The sequence below is a fragment of the Medicago sativa genome, chromosome 1, assembly GCF_051527215.1.
Source record: "Medicago sativa cultivar Bolivia chromosome 1, Bolivia_mono, whole genome shotgun sequence".
In the NCBI taxonomy this organism is placed as follows: domain Eukaryota; kingdom Viridiplantae; phylum Streptophyta; class Magnoliopsida; order Fabales; family Fabaceae; genus Medicago; species Medicago sativa.
The window spans coordinates 21,042,526-21,064,092 of record NC_140749.1 but is presented as its reverse complement, the minus strand read 5'-3'; the positions used below and the strand labels follow the sequence as shown (position 1 = coordinate 21,064,092).

At 32.9% G+C, this 21,567-nt stretch overlaps 3 protein-coding genes and 1 long non-coding RNA gene across 5 annotated transcripts; 3 read left to right on the top strand and 1 right to left on the bottom strand.

Annotated features, from left to right (window-relative positions):
• The first annotated feature begins 4,553 nt into the window (after window positions 1–4,553).
• Window positions 4,554–5,186, top strand: LOC146953547 (uncharacterized). Its single transcript, XM_085741707.1, has one exon. The coding sequence runs from the start codon at window positions 4,554–4,556 to the stop codon at window positions 5,184–5,186; it is 633 nt and encodes a 210-aa protein (XP_085597833.1).
• An 846-nt stretch (window positions 5,187–6,032) lies between these two features.
• Window positions 6,033–10,478, top strand: LOC146953546 (B3 domain-containing transcription factor VRN1-like). 2 transcript variants are annotated; one of them, XM_085710561.1, is made up of 9 exons: window positions 6,033–6,173; window positions 6,443–6,723; window positions 7,771–7,805; window positions 7,925–8,402; window positions 8,739–8,857; window positions 8,932–9,205; window positions 9,307–9,393; window positions 9,794–9,852; window positions 10,051–10,478. In XM_085710561.1, exons 2-9 carry the CDS (start codon window positions 6,576–6,578, stop codon window positions 10,297–10,299), a joined length of 1,449 nt encoding a protein of 482 aa, XP_085566687.1. In that variant the 5' UTR covers window positions 6,033–6,173; window positions 6,443–6,575; the 3' UTR covers window positions 10,300–10,478. The 2 variants fall into 2 exon arrangements, with proteins under 2 accessions (XP_085566687.1, XP_085566691.1); XM_085710565.1 differs by lacking the exons at window positions 6,033–6,173; window positions 6,443–6,723 and having other exon boundaries at window positions 7,613–7,805.
• Window positions 10,479–12,216: 1,738 nt separating this feature from the next.
• Window positions 12,217–14,767, top strand: LOC146953545 (uncharacterized). The gene is made up of 3 exons (XR_015010639.1): window positions 12,217–12,696; window positions 12,938–13,049; window positions 14,506–14,767. It is a non-coding gene; the product is annotated as an uncharacterized LOC146953545 (long non-coding RNA).
• Window positions 14,768–16,303: 1,536 nt separating this feature from the next.
• On the bottom strand, window positions 16,304–21,194 carry LOC146953544 (B3 domain-containing protein REM12-like). Its single transcript, XM_085748499.1, has 8 exons — window positions 20,714–21,194; window positions 20,273–20,433; window positions 19,607–19,886; window positions 19,063–19,202; window positions 18,451–18,733; window positions 16,884–16,997; window positions 16,734–16,792; window positions 16,304–16,672 (listed from the first exon to the last, which is right to left on the bottom strand). The coding sequence occupies exons 1-8, from the start codon at window positions 21,192–21,194 to the stop codon at window positions 16,430–16,432; spliced, it is 1,761 nt and encodes a 586-aa protein (XP_085604625.1). The 3' UTR covers window positions 16,304–16,429.
• Between the last annotated feature and the right edge of the window lie 373 nt (window positions 21,195–21,567).

Sequence of the window (21,567 nt, the reverse complement as noted above, 5' to 3'; positions counted from 1 at the left end):
GGGGAATTTTTTTAGGAATGAGAGTAATGAATGTACTATTTATACCTCTCAGGAGCTTGCCATTTCGATGAAAATCAGCCACAAAATGCATTAGATCTTCTTTCATATCCAGCCAGAAATCCTTAATAAAGCCAAAATTCACACCATCCGGACCAGAACATTTATAACTCTCACAATCCCACACCGCAATTTTGAATTCCTCCATGTTGAATGTTTGAAGTAGAATTAATTTCCGAATGCAAAAACTATTATACTCGAAAGTAAACAAACATATCAAAATCAATTATACATCATTTTGTTGAAGAAAAAAAAATCAATTATACATCATTAAAAATAATTTTAACCCTTTTAGAAGTGGAACCAAACATACAAAATCAACTTTAGGTCAAAGTAAAGAATTAATATTAAAAAATATATACAAGATTTAAGTTTATGTTTTTATAAACCAAAATAATATCTAATTCAAATATTAAAAAAATGTATAAAGAAAACTACATTTTGTTGATATTTTCATCAGAATTAGTTTTATTGTTTTCTTTTTTCTCCAAAAATTTAGTATCTATCGAACATTATGATATTATTAAGCGACATTGTCTTCCCACCGAATTTTGATATGAATGTCTTTGTGTCTTCCATGCAAATTTACCATGTGTCCAAATATTAATACAACATACTATCAAGTAGGAAAATCATTAATGATTCAAATTAAAGATGCTTTCACAACACCACTCCACAACCTATCCATAACCACTCCACATTTAAAGTACTAGATAGACCTTGTAAAACTTGTAAGATTTTGACAAGCACATATAAAATGGAAGATTGTATGTGTTAACAATAACATGCCAACCTGAATAAGAAGTAGTTAATGCTTGAGTATACGGTGTAAATTCACAAGAGCATAACAAAAGTCGTACATTGTGTGGCTCTGAAACAAAATGGGATGCATTTGATCAAAATGCTTCCATGTCAATAATGTCATATCATTTTCTCTGCCGTTTGTATTAATGCATACATTATCTATCATTTAAAAAAAAATTGGCGAAAGATTTTTTTAATTAATTAAGTGACAATAATGTTAAGGGCAATTTCATTCTCCACATCTGAAACAAACGCAACCCCGTTTTTGTTCCTTCATTTTTGTTTTTTGGTACAATGTTCCTTCATTTTATATACAATCATAAGTTAGTGCAAAACTCCCTTGTAAATTACTTTTTTTTTTAATAATTAGTGGTAAAACTAACACACATCAAATGTTAAAAAAATATATTACAAAAATGTCAGGTCTAAAAATTATAAAAGAATTATACTATACTTTCCCTCAAAATATACTATACTTAGCTTGAAAACTAAAAAAAAATCCAAAATGAAATTTGGATTTTCATGTAGTTTGGTTGGGATGGCAATGAACCAAACCAACTCGAAAATAGTTCGAGACTCTATTCGGTAATTAATTCGTTAAACTTGGTTCATGAATCAAACGAGTCAAACTTAAGTTTAAAATTAAGCTCGTCAAACAAATGAGTTGAACTTAAGCTAGGTATAGTTCGACTCGTTTGGTTCATGAGCCGGCTCTATATATATATATATATATATATATATATATATATATATAATATTGTTAAATCAATTACACTATTTTTAAAAGAAATATTATTTATCAGTGTTTTTTGTTGCTACTTTATTAACAACTATAAAGTAAAAAAGAGTTAAATCCAATAGAGAAAGAATGGCCACTTGAGTCAAAAGAAAATAAAATGATAATGTAAGATGGTAATTCTCACTTGAAAATGTTGACAGCAAAATAAGGTTATTCAAAAACTAGCAAATATTAAGCTTGCAGCGTTCACAGGTAGCACTTGGGTGACATAAAATTTATGATATTGATGATATTGATCAATCACAATATCACAAGTGACTTTTTCTCTCTTTTATAAGGATTGTGACATTGCGATTGACAAATGTCACCAATATTTCCAAGTCTATGTAACTCAAGTGCTGCCCACAGTTCACATTTCCCACATTGGAAGTTTAAATAAGGGTATTGCGCAACTTCTCTTTCTTGATTCATTTGATTTAAGTTACGAGTCGAATCGAGTTGTTCGTGAGCTTGACTTGGGTCGAGTTTCAGCTTCGTAAACTGATCTAATTTGAGTCGAGCTTCTAGGCAAACATTTTTATATCGAGCATCAAACTAAACTTAACGAGCCGAATCGAACTGTTCGTGAACTTTAAACGAGTCGAACTCGAGCTGAGAAAAAAGTTCGTGTCGAACTCGAGTCAAATTTCGAGCCGAGCAAATTTTTATCGAGTCGAGTCAAGCTCAAACAAATTCATTTTGACTCGACTCATTTCCAGCCCTAACTTTAGTCTTAAAAGTTGAATTTCACTTTAGGTGTGATTGATTTTTCATACATTTGGTATCTTTGTTTTTATCGTTCTCTTAATAAAAATTCTCTCTCATCTAAGTAATGATTCTTTTTGTCAATCCTCTCGTTCCTAAAGGAAATAGTTTTAGTAATTTAGAGTTCAATACATAGATAAGTAAAATTTGATCGAGTATTGTTTCATACACCTGGTCGCTATTATAAGCGAAAAAAATTAACAATTTTGATCCGTTCATTTAGTGATGTATAAAATCTTTATTGGAGAATTAGTCACTTTAGTCCCTGAATCGGAAGGGATTCGTCACTTTAGTCCCTGAATGCAGATAAATTGCAAAATAGTCCCTGAATGTAGACTTTGTTGGTCAATTTAGTCCCTGAATGCAAACTTCGTTAGTCAATTTAGTCCCTGAATGTAGACTTCGTTAGTCACTTTAGTCCCTGAAATTGACCATGCAGGGACTGTTTTGCAATTTCTCTTCGTTCAGGGACTAAAGTGACGAATCATCTCCCATTCAGGGACTAAAGTGACTAATTCCGCAATCTTTATTATAGATCACATACACCATTTAATGAATGAATCTAAAATGTTGATGTTTACTTGTAATAGTAATCGAAGAGTGTACATAAATCGAATTCTCTTCAAAAGTTCAAAAACTTATCTTTTCAATACAACATTTATTTTTTAATTCTATTTTTAGATCCTTATCTTATGCCCTAAGGGCACAAGTTAACATTTTCTTTACTTTATTTAAATTATAATTTATTTTAATGAGTCATGTATTTATTTTTCTCGTCCAAAATACTACTTTGGTCTAGATAAATAATTGAATTAATCTAAAATGCGATAAAAAAAGACAATGACACCTTTACGTATTCTACTTGATAATATCAGCACAACAAAATCCCTTCATCTTCAGAATCAGAGCAACATGTCCGGTGTTCACAATGGGAATGGTAGTGAAACTAGAAGAATACACTCAATTCATTCTCTTATCTGATTCATTCTTTCGATTATAGATATGGAATAGATCAAGAATTGCATGTAAATTTTGGCTTTATTTTCGCTTAATTAAGAAATTATTGTTGATTTGATCATGTATATTCTTGTTTTTGGCTTTGTTGTTCATCTTCTATCAATTTCTTTGTGTTTACGCATTTGCCTTATGGTTTTGTTGATTTTAGCTTCTGTCTCATTGCCGTGATTCATCATTGTAGCTTCTATTAAGTGATTAAGCCTTGACTTACCATTTCTGCTTAATGGTTCAATTTTTTTTTTTACCCTTTCTTGGCTTTGATGATTTTTGTTTCTTCCTTTTCGTGGTTAAGAACTAATAGTTGTCCTTGGTTTGTCGCTTCAACTAATGTCTTATGAAAGTGTTCATTATAATTTGTTTCCACAATTGTTCATTCAAGCTGGAAGTGTTGTCAACACCTTCCATCTTGCTGGAGGGTATTGGAGATTAAGAGTTACTTTGTTATTGATTGGTTAACTTATATAAAAGCATGACTTTTACCATTTTTGTATCATCTCAGACTCATCAATATACTCTATGTTTGGAAGAGATTGGCTTGGTTGTTAGGACAAAATGTTTGGTATTGAATGAAGTTTGCTTTACTGCATTAATCTTCAGTGATTTTGGTTTGTTTCCTATACTTTTTTTTAATAAATATTGATTTTGGTACATAAATGTGTGACAGACTTTTAATTCACTATAGAAACTGGATGTATTGATATTACAAACAAATTCTCAAATGCCTATTTTGTTAGGAATTTTATTGACTAACAGAAGACATATTCAAGGACACATTCTAAGGAATCTCGAAGAAATATGGAAAAAATTGCTCTGCTAGGGTTTTAAAATTTGCTTCATAATTTTCTCTCTCCTCGCCATAATTGTTTTTGTCCGGTGGAGTCCGGTGACCTTTTTTCATTGTTCTCTTCGCTGATTCACCTGCGTCTTACTTCCCCCATCCTCAAAACTACTCTACACTGCTCTTTTCTAAGTTTTGGTGTTCAGTGCTGGTGGTTGTGTTTTCCGGTGAGGTGGTGTTGGGTTTATGAAGTAGCTACGGTGGTTTCCTCTTGTTTTGGGGTCCTTGGTGATCGTTTTGATGTCCACGATTTGTCCTTGGCCTTGCTTGGCTTCCATGGATCCGACGGTGACAATGGCGGCGAAGCCGCCAGAATCTGGAAAATCTTTTGTTCAAGCACTTTCTACTTCGTGTGAGATCCAATTGAGTCAACTATATCCTAAGGTTGTGATGGGAGATTTGGTGCGTGTCAAAATCTCACAAGATGAGCACGAATCTGGCATTGCAGATTGTAGATGCAACCTCCATGGCAGATTGACCCTGCACAAAAGTGATTCTCCTTTGATAACTCAAGCTTTGAAGCAGAAATTGTGCAATCTATGGCCAAATTTGCGTAACTGGAACCTAACTCCTCTGGGAAAGGGTTTTTGTGAGTTCAATTTCAGTTCAATTGAAGAAATGCGAATGATTTGGGCTTTGGGGGTGGTGAATTTGAAACTTGGGTTTCTTAGATTTTATTGCTGGACCAGTGATTTCACTCCTCAAGCTCAGGTGCAAACTCATGCTCGGATATGGGTTAGTAGGTTGATGCACTTGCCATATGAATATTGGAGGAAGAAGACTCTTTATGAGATTGCTTCAGGTTTAGGTACCCCTCTCACCGTTGATGATGCTACTTTGAACAAGCGTTTTGGACACTTTGCTAGAGTTCTAATTGATGTTGATTTATCTGAGAAACTCTTTGAAACTGTTGTTGTTGAAACTTGAAAGAGAGGGTCATGCTTTGTCCATAGCAGTTCAATATGAGAAACAACCTTTCTAGTGTGCTAATTGTAAGATCTTGGGACATAATCTTCAAAATTGCATGAAATTAGGCTCTAATAATAAGAATGAAGGCCCTGTTAGAATGAAATCCAGAAATGATTTAACTAGGAAGAAATACACTGAGAAGGATTTGATTGCAAAGAAAAATGTGGAGAATAACTTGTCTGGCAAGAAACAGGTTGATGATTCCTTGTCTGGCAAGCAACAAACTGATATTGACTTGTCTGGCAAGAAACAAGTTGTTTTTGAATTGTCTGGTAAGACACAGGTTGGAATTCATGTGTCTGGTTAATAACAAGCTGAGATTGTGGACATCATTGTTAGCAGTTCTATCTCTGAACCTGTCATTGTTGACAACTCTCAACACTCTGATGCAAATGAAATGCCTGAGGTTTTTTATGCTTTAGATCATTTTATTGTTCAAAAAACCATAGGGTAGGAAGGAACTAGTGATGATGTGACTGTTTCACCGGTAATCATGAAGGAGAAGGATCCTTCAACACTAGTTCTTCACAACTCTTTTGATTTGTTAGAGGAAAATAGTGAACTTCCTTCTAGGGAGGCTAAGTTACCTGACATGGCTGTTGCTATCAGTTCAAAGGATATGCTCTTAGGTAGCGCTGGACATGATATGCATGCACGGTCATTCCCCAGGGTTGTTTCTGTGTCATCTGGCCAAACTTGGGATCCTAATAATGCTATGCAGTGTGATTCTGTTGAATTGCTTACTACTAAATTAGTGGAATCTGTTTGTGCTTCTGCTGAGATGCCTATTACTGATAAATTGGTGGAACCTGTGACTGTTACTGAAGTGTTAGGACCAGACAAAGGAAAAATTCAGAATGCTAATAGCTTTAAGCATTGCTCAGAGGCAAGCAAGAAAGAGTAGCAGCTCTGCAAGAGGCTAAGGCTCTGATGGCATCACATGTAGTAAGCACATCCAAACTCGTTCCAAAAAGGGTGTAATCAAAAGCAATCCCAAATATGTTTGACTGTCATGAGATGTTTCTTAATATGTGCTAGTAGCTAGTTGTTTGACAGCTTAGTTTAGCCAGTTGATTTGCTTCTTTGCATATATGTTGTTTTAGTTGAGTTTGGTCATAGTTAGCCGCTTATATGTTGTAATAAGGTTCAGGCCTTATACGTTTGATTAATGAATATATTTTAATTGATATATTTTAAACCATGATCTGAAACAGAGGATACCTAATTGGATTTCAAAAGAATACATGAAAGAGTTGTTGCAAAGGGAATGCAACGATTAGAAATGTTGATGAGGACATGACATGGTTAGCGACGTTAAATTTCGATGAATGGATTTGAAATTTTGCTATGCGAGCTGGTTGGAAGTCGTTTGTGCAGGAACATAACTTGCAAGCTGGTGATGTATGTAAATTTGTGATGACTCAACGAAAACCACTTTCATTCACAATTACTATTATCCCAGCTACAAAGGAACCATGCCTGGAGCAGTTTCAAGGTATTTCTTTCGTTATTATTGTTTTTGGAAAGATACATATTTTATTGTAGTTTAATCTTGATACATTTGATCAATGTAAAAAGTTTTTTAATTTGTCAACAAATTACAATCAATCATATATGTTCATCTTGGAATAGTCACCATAATATATAAGTATTTGGTTTTAGTCATTCTAATATTGGCTACATAAAGACTAAAATAAATATTATGCATGTATATATTACAGGGATTAATTCTAACATATACAAATTTTACAAGCACTGAAACAGAACAATGGTCAAAAGTAAAAAATGATATGTTCACTATGATTGAAGTTTTTTTTCCAAGTACTAAAGGTGATATATTTGTGAGGACAAAAAACAAATTTAAACTAAGTTTTAATGATCTAAGATCGTCATTGATTTATACTGTAAATATCTTTACACATTCATATGAGTTAATTCTAATTAATTAGACATTAGAAAACAGAATGAAACATTCAATGACTCGGTCATGTTAAAGTATGACAGATACTGTGATGATACACACACAAATAGGACAAAGCAAATCCACTTTTGTGGCAAATTAAAAGTTGCTTCTATTTATAGCTTACATTGTGAGCTCATGTGAAATGGACCCTACAGTACCTTATGTAAAAATGGCAGATATCAAGGGATCAAAGAAAGGAAAAGACACACGGCTTTGTAATCTAACCAATGTGTTTTTGAATGTATGCAGTGTGAGACTGTTGGATCATCTCAAGCATGTATAGCTTTCACTGAATTGTACTAACTGCTAAACACTTTTTTATTGTGTCATAAATGGCAAGTTCAATCCAACACCAAAGTAGATATTTAGATATATAGAAAATGCATCATTTCTCTACATGACCTGTACTGGACAGTAATAAAGTCTTGGTTTTCTACCATACTACAAAAAATATCTTTAACTTCATAACATTCACACTTCATAATATTCAGACCTAACACTCAAAATCTTTCACCTCACTTCTCTAAGCCTTAGCTCAATACTCACTCACTAACATCATGTCATTTCAATATATTCCAGATTTTCATAGGATCATCTTGCAAGATAAGAAACTTGTAAGCATATTAGAAAGAGTTATCTTGCATATTTACATTATGTTTCATTTATAATATAGTATTTATGTATCATTTTTTAAAAAATGTTTATGTATGATTTTTGAATTTCTTTGTTGCAGAGGGTTCCAAAGAAATATGTGGAGAAATATTGGAAAGGAATATCAAACCCTATATTCCTTAAGTTTCCTAACGGTGTTGAACAAAAAATATTTTGGGTGGAGAGTAATGGTGATATTTGGTTTCAAAAAAATTGGGAAAATTTTGCAAAGCCTTTCAAATATGGATATCTCTTAACTTTCAAATTCATTGGTGGATCATATTTTAAGGTTAAGATATTTGGTGCCAATACTTTAGAAATAAACTATTCCAATATCAAATCAGTTGATGAAGGTGCTGAAGACACAGAAGAAGGTAAAGAAAGAGATGAATCAAGTGATGATGAAGTCACAAAAGAAGCTCAAGAAAGTGATGAATCAAGTGATGAGGAAGCCATTGAAGAAGGTGAAGAAAGTGATGAAGAGAGGGATGAGAGTTCAGATGAGGTTGAAACACCAAAGCAAACTCAAAGGACCAGAAATGGCAAGAGAAAATTCTCAGGTGAGTTTGATCTTTTTTGGGTAGATTTAGGCTTGTCTGTTACTCTATTTCTTTAAAAATAAATCACTTGTTTTTATAGAAATAATTATTTTAAGAGTTATTGAATGGTTTGTTGGAATTTTATGTCTGAAAGGTTGAAAATCTTTGAAAGAAAAATGTCTTGAAGTGCTGAGTAGATACTTTTTATATAAAAATGTGATTTTTTTTTGTAGGAAAAATATGTGATTTTTATTATGATAAAAAAAATAATAAATACTTAATTGGTTTTCTTAAAATCTTCTAAAAACAATATCTAAATCAAATGTATAATAAATAGTTAATGCCTAAACTTGGCAGGTAGTAACAAAGTGGCCATGGTAAAGAAGGCTAGAAAATGCCTAAGATCTGAAGATGTTAATGAGAATCCCTCTTTTGAAGTTATAATGTCACAATCTTACACCAATGGCTATTTCTTTGTAAGTTTTCTATACAAAGTATCTATTAATTTTAGCTTTAATTATTATATCTAATAAACCATTACTTGAAACAGTGGATACCAAATGAGTTTTCAAGAGAACACTTGAAAGATTTTAATGGAACTACAACAATAAGGGTTGGTAATGAAAGGAGTGTGGAAGTGAGTGTGAGGTATTATGATACCCAGAAAAAATATTGTATGGGTGGTGGATGGAAAATATTCAGGCAAAAATATAATTTGCAAGTTGATGATGTTTGTAAATTTGAGATGATTCGACGGAGACCAATTTCATTCAATGTTACTATTACTCGTGCCAAAAACGAACCAAAGCCAAAGAAATCACTAGGTTTTCTTTCTTTCTTTTTTATTTGGTTTTCTGTATGTTATAATTTTTTTTATTTGATATTTGATTAACATCTAATATTTTTTTTTGTTATCCATGACAAGGTTATAAAAAAGGGGTCTCTTGTGGTAATAGTGTTGTAAAGAAGCAAGACATTGGAGGAACATCTAGGAGCCATCCAAAAGTAAAGGGTATTGCTCTAACTTTTTTAATGTTTTTAGATTTTATTATTGTAGAGGGTTCTGAAATATTTGTATCTTTTAAATAGTTCTTTGAACTGTTATATATATTTCTTAATTTGGTCTTCAAACTTATGAATGATTTATAAGGTTCTTGGACTAAGTTTTTAATTGTATATCGTTAATCTTTAATTTTAAATACCTGTGAATTGAAATATTTTTTATGTTCAAAGAACTTTTAAAAAGTTCTTTGAACTTTTTGATAGTTAGTGATTGACGTAACTTATCCAGTTTTCAGTTTCTTCTTTTACTTTAGAACCTAACTTTAAATCTATTCAAATGTATCTAAATTTTTTGGGTGTTAAAAAATTAGATTAGATTAGATACTATCATTGTGTTTATGCATGTCCAGAAGGTCGTGATGTGAAGGAGCACAAGACATTCAAGGTTTTCGTGAAGAACAAAACCCCGGTAAGATATAATTACATAAAAATATATGTCAAATCACATTTTCATATTTTCCCATAACTAACTTTCGTTCAATTTAGTCTCATAAGTTTTCTCCGTTAGTCAAGTTAATCCCATTCTATTAACTTTAACCTCTAATGTATAAGGTGGACACACAATGTATGTGAAAGTCCTCACTAATATTTTTGTTTGTATCTGCAGTGTGTACCAAAGGAGTTTATGAATCATGAAAATATCTTGGAGTTGAAAATGGGGAGAAAATCATGGTTTGTAAAAGTCAAATATTATGAGAGTCTTTGTGGCTGTAAGTTCGGTAAAGGTTGGAGAAAATTCATGAAAGAATGCAAAGTGGAGATTGGAGATACTTGTCTCTTCAAGTTAATTGATGAAAGAAATTTTGTGTTTGATGTTTCAATTGTAGGAAAGAATCCATTAGCTGTGCTTCTTTAAGGCACTAACTAGATGTTTATTTGCTTTGCCCTTTAAAGTGCTGGATATTTATTTCTACAATTTTAAGCATTGTATTGGTATTGTAAACATTTGTATTTGATTTGAACCTAAGAAGTACTGTTCTGTGATTGTTGGTAATGTGCTTTAAACTTTAGGTTCTATGATATTTGTGGCTTGAAGATCTATTAGTACATGCAAATATATTGTTTTTTTACCTAGTAGTTAAAAAAATTGTTTGATTTTAGTCATGGTGAAATTATTAATCTTTTTGGTTTGTTCCATTATAGATGAACAGTCACAAAACTTTTTTAAGAATTCATCTTCTTTTCATGTCTTCCTTATTTTTGTTGGATGAAAATGTCATCTTCTTTAGCTCATCAATTTGTTCCATTAAAGACAATATGACTTGCTTGGCTCTGGCATTCATTTATTCATCATCAAAATAATTTCAAGCTTTCCTTCCATGTAGCATGACTGATTAACGACAGAACATCAAACAAAGGAGATTAACGCGGCAAATTAAATTACATAAACAAACAATGTCTACCTTAAACATACCACACCCAAGCTGTCATCAATGAGATTAATACATAGTGACGAAGACACTATGTATTAATCTTTTGACTTAAATTTGTTCGACTACCAAGGAACAATGAAAACAAGTCACTAAGGAAAACGTGTGACTTTTGTCTTCAACACAACACTCAATTCTTGCAGCACCCATAAAGCAAATCAATTCTGCCATATTAGTAATGTATTGGTGTAGATATTACCATTATTATAACTTAATAATTAGAGACACTTGACACAAGCGTTTCCAATTTCATTGTGAATCATCATAGGATAGCGTAATATTACTCACAAGATAAGAATTAAGAAGCATGTAAGAATATATTATTGTAAACATCTATGTTTCATTTGAATGTTTTACTTGTAATACATTTGGGCTTGAATTAGTGCCATTGCAAAGTCCAAAAGTGTAACAAAGTATTGATTTTGACAAGTGCAAGATGTGGGTTGTGTATGAACAAGTCAATAATTTTATCAGATGAAACAATATTATCAGTAGAATGTGCTTAGAATTTGTTTGGTAATAGTACTAGAATAGTTGCAGAAATCAGTATTGAAAAATTTCAGCAAATACCTCAAAATTATAACCTTGCAAAATACCAACAATGGCTATTACTCTAGGTCTGCTCAAAGTGAAAGTTTTTGGCTGCATTTAATACTAGTAATTGGATAAGCTTATACATGTATATCTTATTACTTTCTCTGTTATCTTTTTTACTGGTATGAACTATTCCACATATATGGAAATTTTTTATCATGCCATCAGTAAGTGTTACATTTCAATAACCTTTAAATGTTACTTGATTGATGCAGCTTGTATAAAGAGTCTAGGCAATTACAAATGCTACTTTAACCTTGTTTGATTTATTTGGATGATGTAATTATGATCTTGTATGAGGAAAACCAATTATAATGAAATGGACATTGTCAAGTAATCCTTCCACTACAAGAATTCCCCAATCTACTAACCAATACAAAATTGCATTACTGAGGGATTTAGGCCCTCAGTAATTACTGGCGGAATAAACCTTCAGTAACATCCAAAAAACCCTCAATAAAGTTACTGACGGAAAAATCCCACAATAATTTAGTGAGTTACATTACTGACGGATAAATCCGTCAGTATTTTCAATCAAGAACCTACGAATTATTACTGAGGGATATAATCCGCCAATAATGTAAACACATATGTCTTTGCTTTACTGAGGGAGATAATCCGTCAGTAATGGTATAACGGAATTATATAATCCGCCAGTAATTCAAAAGATCTGCCAGTAATGTTGTTATTTACAAATCCGTCAGTAACGTATACGGTCCGCCAGTAATTAAAGCAATAGTCCGCCAGTATTGAAACCAAGTCCGCCAGTATTGAAACCAAACAGCCGCAGCATTTTCACACTATAGATTCCCCCCTCAATGTTTTCCCAAATGCGCGCCTACAACCCAAAAATTTCATTCTCCAAATCTCAAACCCTAAAATTTCCCCCTCACTCTCCAAATCCAAAAATTTCATTCTCCAACAATCACAAACATTAGATCTGAGATTGCAAACGAACCCAATTTATCCCACCTTCCTCTCCTCCGACCGCCACCTCCGTCATGTCGTCCTCTCCTTCATCCCTCTCGTGTCTCGTCTCCACTCATCCGATCCACCTTTCTATAATCCATCAATTCCATCAATCTATCATAACCTTCTTGATATTTTCTTTAAAAATTCGCTGGTGAGTGGAGAGTTTTTGTTCGACGGAAAAAGAAGCCTCTAGAAGCTCACATGTGAATTCAGGATTCAACGTAACCACGCTCAAGAAATCACTTTCTTATTTTCCGGTAAAATTCGATTAACCTTCTTCTGATTTCTGATTTCAGGTTCCTTTCTTGTTGTTGTTTTTGTTTTTTTTTTTATTTAATTTAATTTATGCAACTAACTATTGCTCATAAATTGTTATAGATTTTCAACTTTGTGTGTTTCTATCGTTTTATTATATATTTGTGTAATTTTTTTAGTGCCTTGTGGTTTTATTTTATGCTTCAATTTCAATCTAAGAGAGTTGATAATTTTGATTTTCAGTTAATTTTCGGAAATCTTCAATCAACTCCTTTAATTGGGTTTCGCCGTCGGTTTCGCCATCATTCAGTACGTTGTTCACACTTGTTCACCTCTCCTACTTAACTTAGTCAAGGTAAAGACTTTGCTTTCCTCTAAACTTTATTCATTTGAAGCTTTGTTTATTGGTTGAGAAAGAATCATAAAATTACTTGAAATACAAAGAGGACTGATTTTTGTTCAATGTTGTTTGGATTGTTTGGATTTTTGTTCAATGTTGTTTGGATTGTTTGGTCATAAGAAAGAATCATAATTTTCATTTTTATTGCTGGGTCTATGTTTAATAATGCTCAAGTTTAGGTTTTTCTTGTTGGGCCTTAGCTTAATAATGTGTAAGTGTAAATTGTGATGTGCATTTAATCTTGTCATGTTTTGAATGAATCTTGCTCTGGACATGAATATGTGTTGGCTTTGTACATGAATACGTGTTGTGATTCTTCTAAGTTCTAATTTTATTTTTGTACTAATTTTGTTCTGTTAATTGAACCATGACAAATGGGTAAAGTTATGAGAAAAAAGAGGGTTATCTGCAAATGGGTTCTGTTAGTCTTTGTTAGCAGATTACAAATAAACTCAGTTGTAAATCTTTCATGACATTAGTGGTTTTCCATTGTTCACATTGTATGAAATATGCCTCCTTTAGTCTAAGTTTTCTAAGATTTTGTTAAGTTTTCTAAGGGTTTCTATGCCTTGATAATTCAATTGTTTTGATTTGTTACTAGACCGATAGATTGGATTTATGTCATGTGTGGCTAAAAATTAGTCCAATTAAATTAAGCCAAGCTCTTCTGATTGCTGCTGATGTTTTTTGGGCTGCATTGGTTTTCTGCCTACTGCTGTTGACAGGGTCTGTGTGATGGTCTTAAGTGTATGCGTATTAGATTCTTCTGTTTACGAGTCAGTGCATTCATGTTTCATGTCAATGTGGTATCTTCTGACTTACGTGTGAGTATTCTGTTTGGTGCCCTATGTGTGCTTCATGCCCTTGATCTAAATAGGATACTTTACATTTCGACATGGGAATGGGAAAAAAGAAGCACCAATGTATAAGATGGTATACAATTTTTTCTTTGTTAAATAGATGCCACTAGAAGGGAAATTCTACCACAACATTACATTACTTGTTGACTGATATATATAATACGTTTGGTTTCAGAACCATGATGTTAGAGCTTATACTAACTCATACATTCTTTTAAGAATTAGCATAACTTGTGAGAAGTTGTTATAATAAACATTTTATTCACAGTAGCAACTGCTAACAGACTTGGTTCCTTAAATGCTGACATGCATAATGTGGCAAGGTTCTTAGTTGGAAAAGATTAATTATGTCAGCTCTATCTATTAATGAATCATTTTTAGCCAATCTTCATCATTCATTCTTTTTCATTCCTATAATCGGCTTGATCTCGCATTTTAGCTTTTATTCTGATCGTCTTTGCTTTAACTTGTACTCTGATGTAATTTCATCTAGTTTCTTTATTATGTTAGAATTTGTTAACTGTCTTATTCAGTTTGTTACTTTATCTTAGGTAACAGGCATTGTAACAGGTTTTGTACTAGAAGAGGACCTAAACTCACAATCCATCATTCATCCTTTGTTCCGATGCCACCGGAGGAAATACGAGCAGCAAATTACCAGGAGGGAGACTAGGAACAAATTTGTTTGAATATTATGATCATTAGCTTATTATGTTAGTTTTATAAATTGTATGAATATTATTTAAATATTTATGATTTTTTACGAAAACTATTTAAGGATTGTACAAATATTATGATATATTGATTAATTAATTTGTGTCTTGTTAAATTAAAATTTTATTTCTTTTATTTATTTGTGTTGAATTAATTTTATTTCTTTAATTAGAATTAAAAAGTAGGAAGGGATCACAAAAAAAAAGGTCCATTACATTACTGGCGGAATTTTTCGTCACTAATGCAAATCTGTATAAACATTACTGGCGGAAATTTCCCTCAGTAATGGAGAGGTAGTTTTGACAAAGTATTACTGAGGGATTATTCCGCCAGTAATTACTGACGGATTGCAATCCGTCAGTAATTACTGGCGGAATAATCCCTCAGTAATGCTTTGTCAAAACTAACTTCCCATTACTGAGGGAAAATTCCGCCAGTAACATTTCTGACGCTCATATTACTGAGGGACTCGAATCCGCCAGTAATGCGTATTACTGAGGGATTTTTTGCATTACTGGGGGATTATTTCCACCAGTAATAAGGAAAATTCTTGTAGTGTTCTATGTTTCAAGAACTGTAATTTTATTGTATCAGGTATGTAGAAATCTATATAGTGCTTGCATTGTATATGTGCGGCATTGGTTGCCAACATGGGCTAACTCTCTTGGATTGTATTTTGATGATTTGTGATAGTTAGTGTTCTCAGATAATGGCTATAGCGTAGTGAAGTTTGAACAAAGCGCCATTGTTCCGCAATGCACTATTTTGTACCAAGTGTTGTCAAATAGCAGCTATTGTCGTGCAATTGCATTGTAGCTTAGAAAAATTTGAACAAATTGATATTTTCTGTAATCCACGATTGGCAATTGTGATACCGTTGTCAACATACTACCATGTGTGCCATAACAAATTAGTGTTTTAATTGTTATGTTAGTATCTTTTCTCCCTTGCTAAAATTCGAACCTGGAACTTTAACTCGTTTAATTCCTTAGCTCAGCCGAGTGAGCTACCCTAATCCCAAACAAATGGTTGCAATCTTGATCTAATTATCATTCAATGTTAAATATATATTTCTTTTTACAAAAGTTAGTTCTTGGTAATGGTTAGAGAGAATTCTAATTGCCATCTGATATTGAATTTTTTTCATATACTTGAACAGGTTACAATATGCTCTTGAATTTTAGGAACCTGCAGCTAAATTAGAGGTTTTAAGCAATCACAGAACGTTTACATTTTATTTACTTTTTTCTTTATTATCTCTGCAGGATACATAACTAGTATTCCCAGATATTGTAAAAATTCCATAAATTATCACTCTCCAATATAGTAATTTTTTTTTTTGTAGAAATAAAGAAACTTTACATTCATAAATTAATGAAATCATCTAAAAAAAAGGACATACACAAAAAAAAACATTTCATAGTAGCTATGAAACATACAAAAGATCAGAAAGATTGAGCAAATAAACAATTTTATGCACTGAATCATCTTAGGTGCCTTACTGTTAATGTTGTGGTTGAAGAAGCTTTGATTAAAGATGATCGAGGAAGGCAATGTCTTGATGAACCTTGAGAATTGGAGGAAGCATCATACCTTAGGACTGCTTTCTGATTTTCCAACCTTGTCAGATGTATCTTAGTGAACCTTTGTTTCATTTAAACCAACGGGAAGAACACAGTTGCAAAATAAACCGAGTCTCGTAATTAGAGAATATTTACATTTTATGTAACACCCCTTAAAATGACAAAACAAGCAAGTGTCTCAAACAATTGAAACCTTGAACACATGATTTTGCACATCAATCGTCTCAAACAAGCAAGTGTCTCCAGCCTTTACTTTGCAATCTCTCACAAATTCTTGCCAACCTTTAGTGAACCAACCATAGTCGAGATGTTCATTATAATTCACCTCTACAAACCATGTTCCTTCCCCTACTCTCAACTCCATGGAATTTCCACTAAATATACCATGCTTCTTCAACAGCTCACTTGGTAGTACAACCAACTGCATATATATGAACAAATTAAATTTTATACGTGGTAACAGCATTTTACGTAATTCATACCTTGTCTGATGATGTTATAAGAACCTTGAACATCTCATGTAAATTCAGACTTACAGAATCTGCAGTAATTAACAACAAAGAAAACATAGTTTAAGGAGATTTGCATGAATTGTACACAAAAAAACACGAAAACAAAATTAAGATGAATACCCCTAAAACCATGTGTTTTTGTACAGCTCCTTGAAATTCCATCTCCAAAATTGCCCGCATATTCCATATCTTTTATGGGTGTTGTCTCTGATTTTTCTTGGACTCCTTGGTTTTCTGCACATGTCCACAAACTTCTCAGGGATCTACTGAAGAAGTTGGGGAAAATCTACTAATGCTATGTGCAAATCAATTATAATCACAAGATCATTACAACTTAGTTTAAATAAGTTTTTTGTCCTGGCAGATATATCACTTTTAGCTTCTAATCCGTGTATAAAAATTAATCTTAGTAAATATATCACTTTCCATCATAGTTTTGTATTAGTCCTTGAAAAATTTGTATATTTTAGAATTAATCATGTAATATATATGTGTACAGTATTTATCTTAGTTTTTATGTAGCCATTATTAGAATGACTAAAATCAAATACTCTATAGAAATGCCACGAACACACACTCTACACATTCCCTTAAACACACTATCATCTATTGTTCCACGTCAGTCATTTTTTCTATTTTATTTTACAGTTATTGGTCACCACAATTTACACTACCCACAACCCACCATTATCCTTCATCCTGAGGTTTTATGACAGTAGGTGAGCACCGGTCGGTTACGGGCGGATTCGGCCCAACAACTGCTCACCGAAGAACACCCGTAGATCAGAAAACGTGAACCATTCCCGACCGTTTCAACGTCAGTTTCGGCGGGTGACGGGTCTAACGGAATAACGGGTGGGCCGGGTGGTTTGTCTCGGTTGTATCTCTAGCTTTCATCTGCGAAAATGTTCTTCTCCTCTCTGTATATCTCTCATCTCATGTGCTTCGTGTTCATTCCCTGTTCTTGTTTCTTCTCTCTGGTAGTGGTGGGCTCAATATCATATTCTTGCTTGCTTGTAATAAATTAATATTAAGGTAAGAGAAAGAAGTTTATTTTAATGGAGTGCATGAGATATGAAAAGCCAAAAAAGGTAAACATGACAATTGAAAAGTCAAGACACACCCTGTTTGATGGCACACATACATTGGACAGTGTGTAGGTTGTTGAATTTTCAAGACTTGAGATAGTCTCACACTTCACGCGCGCGTGGCTTCTACAGAGACACAAACAACAGTAATAAGTGGACAGGTTCGGACACCGCTCATTCCATTTTGACAGAACCGCTTTCGTCCGTTCCAAACCATGTGAAACTGATTTGTCTCACTTCTTTCCGAAGCCCGTACGCATCCGACCGTTGAACAAGTATTTGTTACGGTTACGTCGGATTTCGGTCGGATGACAAATTTTTGCTCAGCCCTAATGACAGTAACATTAACATATGTATTTAACCAACGCAATAAAATAGAGCTTGGGGGACTAGCTGAAGGGTTGTACAATCAAGTGAAATATTCGTTCTACTACACAACATGATGTCCAAGATTTAAACCTTAAAATATTTTACACATTTGATTGATTGTAGTTTGTTGGCAAATTAAAACTTTTAACATTGATCAAATGTATCAAAATCAAAATCAGAAGATAATAAAATATGTATCATTTCAAAAACAACAATAATAAAAGCAATACCTTGAAACTTCTCCGGGCCTGGTTCCTTTGTGGTTGAGATGATAGTAATCGTGAATGAAAGTGGTTTGCGTCGAGTCATCTCAAACATACACACGTCACCGACTTGCAAGTTATGTTCCCGTGAAAATGACTTCCAACCACTTCCCATTCGAAAATTTATTCTGGATTCATTAAAGTTTAACGTCACGTGCCATGTTCTATCCTCCTCACCAACACTTCTAATTGTTGCCTTCCCTTGCAATAACTCATTCATGTATTCTTTCGAAAACCAACTAGGTATCGCCTGTTTCAGGTCATGGTTTAAACAGATATTGATTAAAATATATTCATTTTGTTAGTAAATTTGTTAGTCATTTTGATCTTCAAATGTGTCTTTGGCATGTTTCCTCTACTTTTTCTCTTTTGTTAATAATTTTATTGAATAAATTTACTTTAGGCCTTGAATATGTTTTTGTTAGTAAATTTATTCAATACAACTATTAACAAAGGAGACATTTGGAGATTTGTTTGTAATTTCCAATACAATCAGTTCGTATAGTAAAATGAAAGCCTCTCACACAGCTAGGCACAAAAATCACTATTACTGAGAAAAAAGAGGTATAAGAAACGTACCAATCTATTATCACCTTCAACATGACATGCCGATAATATGAGAGTGAAGCTAGGGTTTTCATTGGGATGAGAATTTTTGCAGTTTCTCTCATTCCCATCTTCAGTTTTTGTGCATTTCTTATCCCTGTTTCCATTAGCCTCTGCAAAACTTCAAAAATTATTTTCGGCATCTGAAGGGTACAAAAAAAAGGTTCATGTGTTGATTTCTTTTGTATGACAGTCTTGAAAATGAATTAAATCTTAAAAAAGAACAAATAAAAAATATACATTAATAAAGTGGGTCCAGGATTAAAACATGCGCTTTTGTAATTTGTATGGATTAAAAAATGGGTAGAAAAAGAAAGACAGAAAACAAAATTTGAAATAAACACATTGATTTAGCTGGGTTGCATTGATAGCAGCAGTAGTAGCAATGTCATTTGAATTGATTTTCTTTTTCTTGAAGAGGATTTTATTATTTTAATTATCACTAGGAATCTCATCATCATAATCATCATCACAATCTTTAGTATTTTCTCTAACGTCGTTGCATCTCATATAATACCTTGAAACTGCTCTGGACATGATTCCTTTGTGGTTGGGATAATAGTAATTGTGAATGATAGTGGTTCGCGTTGCGTCATCTCAACTTTACATACATCACCAACTTTCAAGTCATGTTCCTTTGAAAATGACTTCCAACCAAGCGTCATTACAAAACTACTCTTGCTTTTATGAAAGTTTAATGTCACGTACCATGCCCTGTCCTCACCAACACTTCTAATTGTTGCCTTCCCTTGCAATAACTCATTCATGTATTCTTTCGAAAACCAACTAGGTATCGCCTGTTTCAGGTCATGGTATAAACAGATATTGATTAAAATATATTCATGCATGAAATGTGCAAGGCTCATTCAAACAGTACTTAAATGTATCAAAATTATAAAAATATGCCTAAATGTCTCTTCTTCTAGTTATTTTGATCTTCAAATGTGTCTTTAGTATGTTTGCTATACTTTTTTCTTTTGCTAATAATTTAATGAATAAATTTCATTACTCCTTGAATATGTTTTCTGTTAGTAAGTTTTTTCAATAAAACTATTAACAAGAAAGACATTTGGGGATTTGTTTGTAGTCTCAATACATTCACTTCCTCTAGTAAAATGAAAGCCTCTCACACAGTTTGGTACAAAATGTCACTATTACTGAAAAAGTAGTATAGGAAACATACCAATCTTCTATCACCTTCAACGTGATATGGTGATAATATGAGAGTGAAACTAGGATTCTCATTGGGATGCTCAATGGGATGAGAATTGGCGCAACTTCTCTCATTTAGTTTTTGTGCATTTTTAGCTTTCTTACCCATGCCTCCTGTGTTTCCATTAGCCTCTGCAAAACTTTAAAAACTATTTTCAGCATTTGGAAGGTACAAAATAAAAGTTTGTGTCTTGATTTTTTTCGTATGACAGTCTTGAAAATTAATTTAATCTTAAAAAATATACATAAATAAAATGGGTATAGAACTAAAAACATGTACTTTAGTAATTTGTATGGATTAAAAAGTGGAAAGAAAGACTAAAACCAAAATTTGAGATGAACTAAGGGACTAATTAAAAGCATATTCTGCTCATAAACAGATGAATAATTAAAAGGAAGTAGAATAACTTACCAGAAACATTTTGCTGGGTTGCATTGATACTAGTTTTTCTCTTGTCAATGTTAGTCCGTTGAGGTGTAACAGTAGTAGTAGCAATGCCATTTGAGTTGGCGGTTCTCTTTTTCTTGAGGGGAATTTTAGTATTTTCAATGTCACTAGGAATCTCAACACACTCATAATCGTCGTCGTCATCATCATCATCATCACTCTCTTTAGTATTTTCTTGATCGTCGTTGCATCTCATACTTGAATAGTCAATTTCTAATTGACTATCATCTAATACAATGACATGAAAATCTGACCCTCCTTTGTATTGGAAAACTAAAAGATCTCCGTATCGGAGCAAACTTGCAAACCTCTTCCAATTTTGAAGCCAAATACCATCACTGCGTTGCACCCAATTCATTTTGCACACTGACCCATTTGGAAGTTTAAGAGATATTGGATTTGGTACATCTTTCCAATATCTCTCTACAAAATTCCTTGGAATCATCTGCAAGAACATTTTAAAAAACCAATGAGTTTCAACATGGATTGAACTAGTGATGGGGGATTTCATCAAACACAATGACTACAAACCTAAAACAGTGTGAAAATAACAATAACAAGAATAACCTATTAATGATGATAAATCCCTAATCTATAGCTTTAATAAATTCCATTCCAGTTAAGGAAACATGCATGGGTTTAGTTAAGATAGAAATGGAAAGAATGAAGAAGAAGAAGAAGAAGAAAGTGAGTGTGGTGTGCTTACTAGTTCTTTATCTTGAAGCTGGCGTTGTTGAATAGTTAAATAAAAATGCATTCCTTTAGCTTCACTCCCACGTCCATTGTGAATGCCGCCTGTGCCGTGTTGTTGTTGAAAC